This window comes from Chanos chanos, chromosome 10, assembly GCF_902362185.1.
Source record: "Chanos chanos chromosome 10, fChaCha1.1, whole genome shotgun sequence".
NCBI classification, from domain to species: domain Eukaryota; kingdom Metazoa; phylum Chordata; class Actinopteri; order Gonorynchiformes; family Chanidae; genus Chanos; species Chanos chanos.
In genome coordinates, this window is record NC_044504.1 from 27,613,729 (window position 1) to 27,627,674 (window position 13,946).

At 40.7% G+C, this 13,946-nt stretch overlaps 2 protein-coding genes across 3 annotated transcripts; one reads left to right on the plus strand and one right to left on the minus strand.

The window, feature by feature from the left end:
- Positions 1-510: 510 nt before the first annotated feature.
- Positions 511-2,706, plus strand: c10h2orf76 (chromosome 10 C2orf76 homolog). 2 transcript variants are annotated; one of them, XM_030786167.1, is made up of 5 exons: positions 511-672; positions 844-894; positions 1,043-1,080; positions 1,243-1,324; positions 2,630-2,706. In XM_030786167.1, exons 1-5 carry the CDS (start codon positions 543-545, stop codon positions 2,704-2,706), a joined length of 378 nt encoding a protein of 125 aa, XP_030642027.1. In that variant the 5' UTR covers positions 511-542. The 2 variants fall into 2 exon arrangements, with proteins under 2 accessions (XP_030642027.1, XP_030642028.1); XM_030786168.1 differs by lacking the exon at positions 844-894.
- A 623-nt stretch (positions 2,707-3,329) lies between these two features.
- steap3 (STEAP family member 3, metalloreductase) lies at positions 3,330-8,322 on the minus strand. Its single transcript, XM_030786165.1, has 5 exons — positions 8,283-8,322; positions 6,111-6,597; positions 5,338-5,865; positions 4,964-5,128; positions 3,330-4,725 (listed from the first exon to the last, which is right to left on the minus strand). The coding sequence occupies exons 2-5, from the start codon at positions 6,588-6,590 to the stop codon at positions 4,459-4,461; spliced, it is 1,440 nt and encodes a 479-aa protein (XP_030642025.1). The 5' UTR covers positions 6,591-6,597; positions 8,283-8,322; the 3' UTR covers positions 3,330-4,458.
- Between the last annotated feature and the right edge of the window lie 5,624 nt (positions 8,323-13,946).

Genomic DNA, 13,946 nt, shown 5'->3' on the forward strand with positions numbered 1-13,946 from the left:
TACCTAATCTAATGGTATGTATCTTTTAAGTTCATTAATATCCTGATATTTACAGCATGAGTCTAACATCACAGCCGTCTCTTATGTTCTCCTACAGCATGCTAGAGCAGTTTTTTTATTTCCACATGAACATCTAAATACTGGTTTGAGGAGCTTAAACATGTGTAGAGGACTGAGAACACAGCGCTCCGCCGCCATCTGGTGGCTCTGCAGCGAACGTACACGGTTGAAATTTAAAACAGGCAGATCGAATAAGTCGCTGCGCGGCTAATTTAGACTTAATCGACAACTTGTGGCAGATTGCTCTGGTCTGCTTACACACGTTTGGTTTCTCGAGTATACGATCTGGTGCCTACACAACTCACATCAGAACTTGTTGACGACAGTTAACGGATGAGTTCGTTATACGTTTATTTGTACCTCTACTCTCACTCCATAGGATCAGATGTATTTTTGAGTTGTTGCTCTGCAGGGGGTGTTTATGGAAATTGCATGGTTACAGTTTAAGCTGCAAAGTCCTCCGTTTGGGTAAATTAAGCATCATGTCCAGCGAAGCTGTTCTCACTGTCCGCTTGGTCAGATCGTTTCAGCATCGCAATTTCAAACCAGTAGTTTTCCGCGATGTAAATCTGGATCAAACTGTGGAGCAGTTCATTGCATTTGTCAAGAATGGTAAGAATCTCATTTCCCCAGCCTAACAATATTCTGTTTTGAATGTATGTAATGTAATATGATCTCATAAGAAATACTCCCACATCATCATTCAGTAATGTTAAAAAAAAAAATCACTGTAAAGACAATTCAGCCGGAGCACAAGCTCACGTCTCACCGCTGTCATTCTAGATGTTTCCACGCGTACCGGTTTGCCGCCTCCCTTTAAGAAGTTTGACTATGGTAAGTTTGACGTTTCCTTTGTTTTCAAATGTAGAACTTGCGGCCTGTTGGGTTCTCGCATTTAGTGCATCTCGATAATCGGTAATGCGATTTACTCGGGAGTGAAGTCGTCTGAGTCCGATCTATTGACAATCCTTTTATTTCTTAGATACGATGAAGATCATTCACCAAGCCCACGGAGCAAAGGTGAGACTGTTCATGTATTCTACTTGATTGGTCCAAATGTATGCATTAGGAGTCAGACATGATGGATAAGATATGCAGTGACGTTACACTAGATGCATACAACGTGTTTTTATGGATGAAATGCATATTGAGATGTGAAATGTTGTGCTGAACTCTTTTCAGACGAACGAGTTGGTGATGAGTTTAGAAGATGATGATAAACTGATTCTACGTAACGGCCTTAGTTTACGGGAATGTGGCGTTGGTAAGAACTCACAGCACATTGGTGTGGCACTTTTTGCTTTAACCTCTGCGATATTCTTTAGGTTGCAGGTAATATGATGGATACACTTTACAGATGGGATTTCAGCATACATATTATATGGCGCATATGACAGACACAAACAGTTTCCACATACTGGCATACAAAACAAATACATGTGTCAGTTACACAGCCAGAGTATTTTGGATAGGCACTCAGTGGTCAGTTCATTAGGTACACCTGTCATATACTCATGGTCCAAACAGTCTGGTCTGAATCTGAAGATCCTCTAATGGATAGAGGTTGGGACGCTGTGCTGGCCATTCCAGCGAAGTGAATGTGAATTATGTTCCTGAAACCATTCTGAGTCAGCACATGCTTTGTTGACTGGTACATTATCCTGATGAAAACGTCCGTTTGATGAAAACTAAATTAGACATAAAGGGATATACCTGGTTAGCAACAAAGTTAAGATATGTTGTGCTCAGATGTTGCCCAGTTGCTGTCAAGGGATTTATCGTGTACCAGGAAAGCATTCCAACACTACTTCCCTGGATCCACTTGCAGCTGAGCTGGTGACCTGTCAATGGAGTAGCTATGGCAAGGCGCATACCCCTGTTCTTCTCACCCTCCTAAAACACAACCAGTTATGTTCGTAACAGTGCAACAAGAGTGTAACAGCGTGATTCAAATTCAGTTTGCTCATTCTGCCATTCATTCCAATTCTAACTGCCTCCATCAGTGTCTGTCTGACTGCTTTGTAATAGCATGCTACGTGACTTGCTCTCTGTCAGGAGCAGTCCATTTTCATGAGCATGCTTGTGTACTTAATAAACTCCCCACTTAGTATAGCTGTGGAGGCGTGGTTGACAACATTACTCTTCCGTCCTCTGTAAGGGTTACTGCATATTGTTTGGTTTTGGAATTTGCCAGGTCACTGTAGAATGGCTCGCAGTATCATTGCTTCAGGTGCTCCCAATGTGAAGTTTTATTGAGTCTGTTCACACACCTCCACTTGAGCTAGTGTAAATGTGTACAGGTTACTCTGCAGCAATATAAGTGACCTTAATAAACATGGCCTCACCATGCCTGTGTGGAAACAGGCAAACACACTGTTAATAGCATAACCCCACAGAGCTGCTTGCACAACAGATCTACAAATTCGACAAAAAGCATACATACGCTAACACAGTGCAGTACATGTACTTAGCTAGACATGCAAACACTGCAGAGAGTGTCACTTCTCCTAGGCTCTGTCTTATACTCAACATCTGTTTGTCTGTCTGTCTGTCTGTCTTGCCTTTCCAGCCAATGAGACAGAACTTGCCTTCTTTAAGATTGCAGACTATGAGGAGTACAAGGCTAATCCCCAGACTGTGTGGTGAGAGAAGAATCAACATGGCAAACAGCCTGAGTGATGTGGAGAAGAGGAACTCTATTTTTAGTTTGAAGAAATGATTGCAAACACAAGCCTGTCTTTAAGCTCCCTGTTTGACAGTGCAGATTTTCAGGCATAAAATGTGCCTGGGCTCTCCGCTCACTTTCTCCTCAGTTTAAACTTTTGGCTGAAAAACAGTTTTTGCAAACCGATGTAAAAAAATCCCTCCTACGTATTGACAGGGGTCCATACTTTTGATTTAAGAGAGAAATATTTTTTTCTCTTTAATATTTCATCAGCTGGGTCAAGAACCTTTGGCAAAGTATTTTAGTTCCTGTTTCTCTGAATTTTCTTTTAATGAACAGGCTAAAATGTCCTGTTTTTGAGTTTGAGTTTCATTTAAGTATTTATTAAATAAATGTTTTAAAAAAAAACACTTCTGTGTAATTCTGATTCTATGATTCTGTGTATACAAAACTGAAAAGAGTAAGACTAAAATTTTCAAAGACACTTTAATTGCACATAAACCATAAAGGTAATGTCATGGTCAGCAAGGAAAAACAGAGAAAAAAAAACCCACACACAAAGTAATGATTTGTATTTACATGGTCTCTGTGTCAGTTTAAAAAATATATTACAAAACGACCATATAAAACACAATGCAATGGTGCTCCTTTGTATCTATGTGTTTTAAAAACTCTTCAGTTAATCTGTGTAAGCAGCTTCAGTGAGTACTCTGACATGGTGACATTGTGTGAGGACTGAGCAGCTTTATTCAGAAAACACATGCCAAAGAGACTGATTTTAGTTTAAAGTGCATTAAATCTCAGTCCAGGATGACTACTCAAGACAACATTTAAAAAATGTACACACTGAATTTGGTATTTTGATCCTGCTGTCAGTGAAATCCAATTCAGTGATTTTCTGTTTCCGTGACAAATGTCTATAGTTGTAGAACTATGTAAGCAGTTGGTTTTTTTTGCTTCAGATTAAGGTAGGATATGGAGAGATTTTCAGTGAGGAATACCAGTTAATTGCTGCATTCAGAATGATGTATGTTACACTGACAAAACAAAGTTGTAAAAATTGCAAATGACCCCAAAAAAGTGCTATGAAGTAATACTTTTTTTCTTGACAGTTTTTGTCACAGTGTGTGATTCTAAAAGTAAAAAGGGGGAGACTCCCTGGCACCTGTTCACAGGAATAAGACACACAAGTTCTGTTATGGAGAGAAATGTCACTAACACAAGGAACAACTGTTAACACATAGTCCTCTCTGTGGCGTGTGACAAACGGTGTGTGAAATCAGCATAACATAACTGTTGGCGTAGGTCATTTAAAGTAGGCACTGTGAGAATTTTAGTCAGTTACCCTAGCAACAGCAGAGAAGAGTTAAAGGTACTTTGAACAACCTGAGTCAAGATTCAGTCAAAGAAAAAAAAAGATAGGATGGACATAGCTCCATCATGTATGGCTGAAACATGGTTATGATTTTAAAAAAGGCATCACGTTTTAATTATATACGAACTGCGTCTTTTCTTTGATCAAAGAAGCAATACCATCCAGTCTGGGCTGTTTCATTCATACTGAGAAAAAGATCCCTTTACTCTGGGCAGACAAACCTAACCCATCTTTGAGAGTATTTACAAAATTAACAAAATTTATAGCTGATAGCAAAAACGCCATTGTATGGCTGGATTAACTGCTCTGCACTTCATTAAAAAAAAAAAAAAAATGGGTTTGACAGTTTGTTTAATCGTCACACCTCAGGTGTGGTTCCACTGGCTGCCATAACAGGGCAGCGTCTCCTGCTCTCCCAACCGCGGCGGATGCGCGACAGTCTGTTGGCCAGGCAGGGAAAGACCAAGACCAGCCGACACACGAGCACCACACACGGCAAAGTCACAGCCAGCAGGTAACTGGGCGGCAAGTAGTACGGGAACGCCTCCGAACTGAAGGTGAAATCCCAGCCGAAGAAAAGCGTGTGTAAAACGGAGAATGTCAGAGCGGCATAACCTAAACCAGACTGCAGACAGGAGAGAGAGAGAAAGAGAGAGATTTTACCACACAGATAGTATGACAATTGTGATTTTCAGTACTACATTGCTGTGTATTATGTCTTGGCAGGTCCCCATCATGTTTTAGATTGGGAGAGATAGTTTGTGTGATGCCTGTCAAGCGACAACTCTTTCTCCCTCTTTAATAAACTATATCAGTAGGCTTGAAACACTGGACAGATACTGAAGAAATGCTGTGTTTCTGACCTGTACGAAGGTGAACTCTCTCCAGTTTAAGGTATTACCCACAGTGGGCAGAGATGTTATGGCTAAAATGGAGAGGACTCCTAATCCGAGGACTCCACAGGAGAGATACAGATCTGAACGCCATACTTCCACCTCATCCCACACATCCTCAACTCCTGCCTTTACCTGCACGATACACGCGCACACACACACACACACACACACACACACAAATTCATGTAAAAGATGCTCACATTCATCACTTAGACTAAACACAGTCAACATTACACCTTCACAATGTAAACTTACTATAAACGCTTGCCTATGCTAAAATACTGCCAATATTATACTTTTTGGTGTATACTATACTGTTGGTGTCCGGTCATGAGACTTACCTGCCGGTATGCACCGTTAAGGATGCGGTACTGTGTTGCTCTTCGTAGTGGCAGACAGAGGCTATAAACTCCATGTAGGGTTGCGCACAGAAAACTCAGCAGTCCTAGCTGTTTCCGCCCACACATCCAGCGGTCTAGCCAGCGAGGGAAACGCCGGTACTTAGTGCCCCGACTCAGCTGTAACACAGCTGCTAAGAGCCCTGGGAGATACACCAGCGCCAGCGATACCAAGGCGACCGCTGGCAAGGTCTCATTGACCAGGTCTAGAGGCAGTCGGTAAAAGAGGTTACGGCCGTGCGCTAGGTACGGCATTAAGATGCCCCGCACGAAACCATAGCCGTAGAAAAAGAGAAAAAGGAGGAAGAGGAGTAGCACTGAACTCCCCCAGGACGGGAACAATCGCAGGGGGGCCACCTCAAGTTCACGCGCAGCTATCAGACCTCCCATGTCTAAGGGGTGGAAGCCAATTCGCAAAGCTAACGAGGAGACACCGTTCTTCGCCTCAAGACTGTCACTGCACAGCAGCACCTAGGGTTATGGGTCAAATGTCAAGGATGAGAGACACATTAGAACACTTGGTTATTGGCACATATTTGTGTAGTGGTTCAACCAAAAAAGTTTTTAAATTGATTTAAGTTACAGATTTGCACCTTCTAATTCTAATAAAGGACAAAGGAGGTCATTTGTGACTATTAAGTAATCTTATACAACAACAACTCGATTAGACTGCAGTGAAGTGTAGAAATTTTGAAAACTCTGTCAAAACTGTGCACCTGTCGCCTGCCGTCTTGAGCTCCTGTCTGTAAGGCCCAGGCGGAGAGTGTGTTGAAACCTTTCACCACACTGCATTCGGGGAATGCCTCTGCTAGTCTTTCAGCGTTTGACGGCCCGCTGAGGTTCAACTCCGTCGCGTTGCTGACATCCACCAGCACTTTGCCCTGTAGACCCGCCCGTAGGCCTGACAGGGTGGAGTAATGCTCAGGATACATAGCCACAAACACTACCTTCTCAGCAAGCGTTACCGCCCGCTCTTGGCTGGTAAGTTCCACTGCGTCTGGGAACAGTCCAGGAGTGATGCGTTTGGGGCAGCGACTGCCTACGGCCACTGAAACGCCAGAGGTGACCAGTCGTATGGCAAGTGAGCGAGAAAAGTCACCAGAGCCGAGAATCCCCACTGTGGGACTAATGACTCCTACATCAGGATCTTCTGCAGATCCAGTGTCAGGCAGTAGAGCATCCATCTCATCAGTCATACTGGCCCTAGGTAGCAAAACGTGTACATGAAACTTCGTTTTCAGAAACAGCTGTAACAGCATGTTATTAAATTGTGCCAATTAACAACCACTGAAATAGCACCAGCTGACATTAATGTCCGATGAATTAAGAGAAAGGTTATCGTTACTGTTGCCGGGGCACGGTAACCTTACGCGCAGCACGTTCTGCACATACTCGCGCTTGCGTTAAGGGTTTAGGGTTAGTTGAATTTTGCGCAAGCCCGCACATGTACATAACGGATCAGGCAACCGGGATGGACCGGGCCCTTACAGCACTAAAACATTAACGTGGAAACGTAAACTAACAAACTACATTAGTTACGCGAAAAATGCACGGATCGGAAGTCCGCCGAATAAATGTAAAAGATGATTTGAGGCTGTCAAAAGCAAATCGGGAGACTACATTCTAAAATCCGACAAAACAGACAGTGCACGGAAAGTTTCTGAGTTTCCCTAAATGTTCCCGGCGCGTATTGACAAATCTAGAAGTAACAGTGATTAAGTCCACTTTTGTTCTCTATTCATTAACACACAACATTGGTGTCTTTTTTATGCAATTTAATTGACTAACAATCAGAGAAATATCTCACTCATTCATTTTCAAAGCCGCTTATTCTACTTAGGATCGCGGCGGGTGCCGGAGCCTATCCCAGCGCTCATTGGGCGAAAGGCGTGGAAAAACCCTGGACAGGTCGCTAGTCCATCGCAGGGCAGGCACACAGACACATACACTCACACATATTCATACCTAGGAGCAATTTAGTATCTCCATTTCGCCTACAGACAGACACACAATGTAAATATCTTTTTGTTTGTTTTGATGGAGTAATAACCAGAGAGATATTTCGACTATCCGTGTTTATTTGTGTTCATGCGGTTTTGTAATTACCCTGTGACACACATTAGCTATAACTTGTGAGGGGATTTTCATTACAAAGCAATTATCTGCCAGCCAATGGAAAACCGAGAGTCATTTCGCAAGCCCACGAACTTGTGACTTTTCTTCTCGCATGTGTGACTAATTGAACAGTTCTGTTTTTCTTATTTTTATTTATTTATTTATTTATTTATCTATCAATAATGCTAACAATGATAATGAAAATATAATTCTTCGGTTTATTCTATTGAAGAAGATTGCACTTCCACATGTTTTTGTGTGTTTTTTGTTTGTTTTTTGCCTGTTCTATAGTTAGTTCTATAGGGTAATATAAACTGTTATTGTATAGTTCTGGTTTTCTTATTTGTAACATTGATAATTAAAATATATTTCTTTGTTTTAAATAAGATTGCATTTCCAAAATATTTGTGTGTGTGGGGGGGGGGGGGGGGGGGGGGGGGCGGCACAATTAAGCAATTACGCGTATGGCACCCGAATGGCCAGCAGCGGCCGTTCACTGACACATAACTGACTGGTGAAAATAGAGCCAGTATAAACTGAAACTGCTACTGTCTCATAAAATGTCAATCGAGTGGCCATAAAAGCAAACACTTAGTGTCTGTGTACTCCTGACAATACAAAGCTAACAGCTAAAAAACCCCAAACAAAAACATATATAGAACAAGTGACTTACTGCGAATTGTGTCTCTCCTAAAAGGAACACATTGTGCTCAGTAATCATGGTAAATTGCCAAATTGCCATGCTAGATGAATTTCATAAATCGTACACCTACCTGCAATGTCTGCACCACCTCGGGAACTACACTTTACTCGCTGTAGGACTGTTACAACATCTCTCCGCCCACTGGACCATGTGTGTGCACGAGATATATCGCCGTGTAGAAAATCGGGTCATGTGCGGTCCATAAAATCAGATTTTACCCAGTTAAATTCTTTGAAATGTGAATAAAGTTATACTGGGGAAACAGTTTTGTCAATGAATCTAAAGCTGTTTGTTTAGAAAATGAAGTGACTCAACACTGACTGATATTTGCATAAGAGGAATTCGCTAATAGCGGCCACACAGGGGCAATATTGTACAGTCTTTCCAGTTGAAGAGCCGTTTGTATTAAACGTAAACAGCGACTGGACAGGGATGTTGATAGTATGTTGTGCATATTAGACAGCTGATGTTTAACTCTTTTTACATAAGCGACCAACATTTTCTACTCACTAAGTCGCGCCCAGTGTACTTTGCAGAACTACAATCGTCTGATCAGTAGAACAGAAGGGGCTTGCCGGAGATTTTAAACATCTGTCACAGGGCGATAAGGACCGACTGGGGATGAGTAGTGAATCTAGCGACTTATTACGCAACGAACCTGTTTCTCATTCCAGGGGCCCTGCATGCCGGCTAAGCGGTACAGTGGTATGTTTAACCGTTTTGGGGGTTTTAGTTGTTGGTCTTGGCGTGTTGGCAGCACTGGCCGCCGGTCCTCTCCACGCACAGTGTGCTGTCCAGTGGTAGGTAGCCTACTTTAAAACGGTGTGCGTTTTAAATATATGTCTATTGCAGAGGATTTAATACTATTAGATAGATGTTTACACGTACAACATATTAAAACGGTTTTAACTAGCCAGAAATTATAAAAAGAAAGATGTGAAAAGCAAGAGATGTCCGTTTTCCGATCATTTGAATCGTAAACGTTAAAGCATTAAACATTCATAGAATGTGAGCTGTCATATCTCGCTGTTCACTGTATTTATGTAACCATTCGAAGACCCTATCTGCCATATGGTAGGGGGTTCTAGAGGCGTAATGTCTCTCGATAAATTATAAACAGAATTTAATGTCCACTTGGATGTGACTTCAACTAGAACCTGCTCTAACAGGAACATCAGTGTGCCCTGCCTTGACGTGTCTGCTCTGCTGGTGAACCAGATCAATGAGTGGACGACAGAAACATGTCCTAGGAACAGCCAAAGGTGTCTGTACTCTGTGAGTGACTGTTTGGTTCAGTATATAGTATATTAGCATGGAAGGAACTTGAAGACAGTAAGTGTGTGTGTGTGTGTGAGAGAGAGAGAGAGAGACAGAGAGGAAAAGAGGGAAGAAGGGATTAGGGGAGGGAGGTCATTGTGGTAATATGTATTACATAAATCTAGAATATGCCAATAGACACACATGAATCATGTGCAAACAGAACATTAAAATCAACAAACAACAACAGCAGCAACAAAAAAAAAAACAACAGCAAAAAACAACCAGAAGTGCCTTAATCTGTGGTTGACATTGAGAAATGATTCAATTTTCCAGCTGGTGTCTGTAAATGGGGAAGATATTGTTGCCACTCACACCACTCCACTCCTGAGGTTTGTGGATGACATCACTTTTAACCTAAGCAGTCCAAATACAGACAACTGTGTCATACAGGTGGGTCAATTCAATTCAATTCAATTCAGTTCTGCTCATCTGAATTAAAACTAAATCTACTGCTACAATTACAGCTTCATTCATTTTGCATAAGAGCGCCTCACAAGACAAGTTTCTGGTCGTCTCTCTCCCTATTTTGCTCCTGCAGGGTCACTCTGTGTCCCGTAGTTGGTATGCCATGTTGGACTCAGGAACGAACTATCTCAACATGCACAATTTAATGAGAGGTGAGGAGGGGGAACTTGAACAGTGCTTGTAGTCACAGGGTTCTGCTGACTGCTGTTTGACCTGTGGACTACAGAGCTGGTTATAACCACTGTTATAATGATAGTGTGGGCTTTCAAAGTCTACTAAAGAATGGTTACCTAATCTGTTAATTGGGTTCTGAGGGAGATCATTTGTATACGATGTTTATTTGGTAGATACCAGTAGTAACTGATGGTGTCTGGTTTTTCTAACCAGAGGACTGTTACGTCAATCAGACACACTTTTGGTTTGGATTCCCTTTCTCAAGTCCTCTCATACATGAAAATACTACCAGTCAAAGACCAGATCTACCTTGTCTTTTCACTTTTCATATAAATACAGAGACGAAACTGAAATTTAGTTGAACAGATCAGCTTAAACATCTAAACGTTACATTATTAAATTTGGGATGAAAAATTTATTTTAGTTTTTTTTTTTTCCTTTTTTGTGAAACACACTGACAGCTAAGGATGGAAGGTGGTATGGGAGATTACGTTTTGAATGGCAGGAAAGATATCTAATAACTTGAGAAATGGCAAGTGGAGTGGCTTAAAAACATATCTGGAGGAACAGAGGAGCCAAAACCCAGTTAAACTACAGCCTTAGCCAGATCCAGGTGATTAGATCAGCTGATTTAATGCCTGTCCTGCTCCTCTGGTTACAGGGAGTGGTCTGGCATCCTCACCAAGCTTCACAGAGCTGACCAGTGACAAAACCTGCACCCAGTACTCCTTCATCAAGCAGAAATTGGACCCATGAAAACAGGAGCATGTTCTGAAAGATGTTAAGTTTCCTGCTGCAGACACTTATATTTATGTCTTTTCTTCTGATTTTTTCTGCTCTTTGGATCAACTGAGAAAATCAATTGTGCATGGATGAAAAACACACACCCCAACAAACACATGTGTATTAATATTGTTGTGATGGTAATGGGAGTCGATCAGTTTAACAACTCATTACTAATAAATCAATGAAAAGTTCTGTGTCTGTTTGTAGATTATTCTGGCTATGTTGGTTAATTGTTGATAAACATTGCCTAATACCACTTATATAATGTATGTTGTTGATAACTGTATTTTATCTTTTGAATCGTTATGATGGGTATGTGGCAGTGTATTCATAGCATAGTAACAGTACAGTAATAATGAATAGTTGCTTTGATATAATATTGCAGCATGATACAACATTTGAAATGGTGGTGTCTAGACTATGGTTTGTGTGGAGCTTGCAGAAAGCCTCACAAGTAGAATTTTGCTCAGATAGTGAGGAAGGCAAGGACCAGAACTATAAGCTGCTCCCAATTCATTTAGAAGGATCCCTCCATTTACAAGAATCAGGAGAGAATTTTCTCATGTACAAATTTCTTTTTTTTTTAAATACATAACATACATAAATACATACTTTTCTCTCGTTTATAATCGCAGTATTGCAATGTGCAAACAACACAAGTGTGTGAGATGAGTTCCACCAAGCTCAAACCCATACTTCCCTCAGTCCTAGGACAGATACTATATGTAACTGGTACATTAAAACATACTGTCTACAGTAGAGCTTTTTCAACTGCACAGGTCTTTGGCTATAAGGATAATTACCATCTATCAAGAATATCAGATGATCATGTTTTAGATATGAGCAAATGCTTGTGTGACATTTCATAATTATTTTTTAGGTTTCGTAAAATCACGTTAAGTGCTGTCACAGAGCTGACCTTCACTAGTAGGTAATTTTTTTCAAGGTCAAGACTGTCTGTTTTCAGTCTTGGCGTCACTCACCAAAAATGCACGCAACTTAATTTCTCAAACATTTCGTAGTTATAATGAGAGACAACACACAGCATTTAGTTAAAACATTTTCATGATATAATTGTACAGTTTTTATAAAAATGAATTTTAGCTGGCAAACAGCCATCAACATTTGTACTGCATCAGGAACTGGTAAGAACATGTGGCATATGCTAAGATTGTCACAAATGGCATAACTTTCTCTGGCATAATACTGATAGACTTGATCTCTTTACACCAGAACTCCTCAAATCTGGTTCTGGAGGTCCAGAATCCCACTGATTTTTATTTGAACCAAACACTCGTCTCTGGTTGCCTAATGAGTATTTCCCCAAAGTAAAATTAGCCTCTATTTATAAGGTGTCGCTAGAAGAAAGACAACAGGACTCTGTCCCTCCAGGACCGGATTTCAAGAACCCTGCTTTACACATTTTAATTTAACATCTCATGCCACTCATATGAATTTTTAACATGTGCTTTCCAGAAGACATTTGTGCAGAACAGGCCGTATTACAGAGCTAGTGAGAAAAGAGTCTCGTCATGGTCCTTGTTTGTGATGCATTACATACATACATACATACATATCCACACACGTGTACCTCGGAATGTCAGAAAAAAAAAACAAAAAGCACACAGTAAGGCAAGTTTAGGTTTGGATTCACTGAACCAATTCCTCAAACTCCTTAAAAAAATTCTCTTCGCAATTGCAGAATTCATTTTCACGTTCACCTCACAAACTATAAAATGTGTCGTCCACGAAGCAAGGACAATCTCAACCATTTAAAAAAAAAAAAAATTAACACACACACACACACACACACACACACATATTAAAACAAAGTACAAGTATGCAGAACAAGGCACTGGACAGGTTTGAGAGACTGGCACATCGCTGACATAAAGTGAGGCAAAAAACAGACAGACAACCAGTGGTTAAAAATGTTTTGCAGTTATTTTCAGTTCAGTCTAGAATTAATTCTGATTGGCTACGGGTTGACAAGCATACAAAACTCTAGCTGCTGGAGACTGCACTGTCTGCTGGATTTCATCCATTCACATTCACTTGCAGCTCATGGCCTTGCTTGGAAATCACATGAATAAACTGTTTGGAATAATAGTAAACTCTAATTGTAATTGACAAAAGTTGGGCATTTCTGTACACGGAAATCTTTCTTTTTCATTGGACAAATAACTATCAAAGTTCAACCAATGACGAAAAGTTCTTAAAAGAAGGAAAAATGAAAAAAATGAGGGAGTTTTTTTTTTTCTAATCAACCCCTTTTCACTCAATCACTTAAGTGCTAGGAGTGGAAGTACCGTTGTATATTAAAAGCTCTGTTAAATAAATACTAAACAGGCAAGAATTGGTCCCTATATGCTGAAGAGCAAACTGTCTCTGCTCACCAGAACCTTTTGACCTGAATATGGGCACTGTTTTAACACTGTCAGTAGATTCTGTGTGTGTGTGTGAGTGTGTGTGTGTGTGTGTTTGGAAAAGTGACACAGTTTCACTTCATTGAAGAATCTAGAGAACCTTACCCATAGTGTGTCTTTGCTTGACACAGATAACAGAGCTTTGATTACTCAGGCCCAGTTGACTTCACCACAACAAGACTTGCATTAAACACATTTTAAATTACGTTTTTGAAGTGACAGTGGCACGTGTGTAATAGTGGAATGTCACATACCTAAAAGTATTTGCATTGTTATTCACATTGACTAAAACTGTGTTTAACAATCCTCAATTTGACAAGAACACTGCTTTATTTGACCTTAGGACTGTTTGTTATAAGGTTTCTGGTATTCCGTTACACACTGAACTGGTCCCTGATTAAAGCTACTGACTGCTGAGGTGAGAGTTTTCTGAGGCATCTACTGTTTATTAACAAAGAAGAAGACTCAACATTGTGCTTCCATGGGGTTTGTGCTTACAATAATTCCCAGGCTTTGCCATCGTATACTAAACCACACGGGTTTCCCCTAAACGTGGTTATTTG

Excerpts from the sequence above, each read along its gene's own strand:
- c10h2orf76 (XM_030786167.1), top strand. The coding sequence starts at position 543 with ATGTCCAGCGAAGCTGTTCTCACTGTCCGCTTGGTCAGATCGTTTCAG. Across the intron at positions 895-1,042 it reads CTTTAAGAAGTTTGACTATG|ATACGATGAAGATCATTCAC; the intron begins GTAAGTTTGACG and ends TTTATTTCTTAG. Across the intron at positions 1,325-2,629 it reads TTTACGGGAATGTGGCGTTG|CCAATGAGACAGAACTTGCC; the intron begins GTAAGAACTCAC and ends TTGCCTTTCCAG.
- steap3 (XM_030786165.1), bottom strand. The coding sequence starts at position 6,590 with ATGACTGATGAGATGGATGCTCTACTGCCTGACACTGGATCTGCAGAA. Across the intron at positions 5,129-5,337 it reads TTAACGGTGCATACCGGCAG|GTAAAGGCAGGAGTTGAGGA; the intron begins GTAAGTCTCATG and ends TGTATCGTGCAG. Across the intron at positions 4,726-4,963 it reads GAGAGTTCACCTTCGTACAG|TCTGGTTTAGGTTATGCCGC; the intron begins GTCAGAAACACA and ends TCCTGTCTGCAG.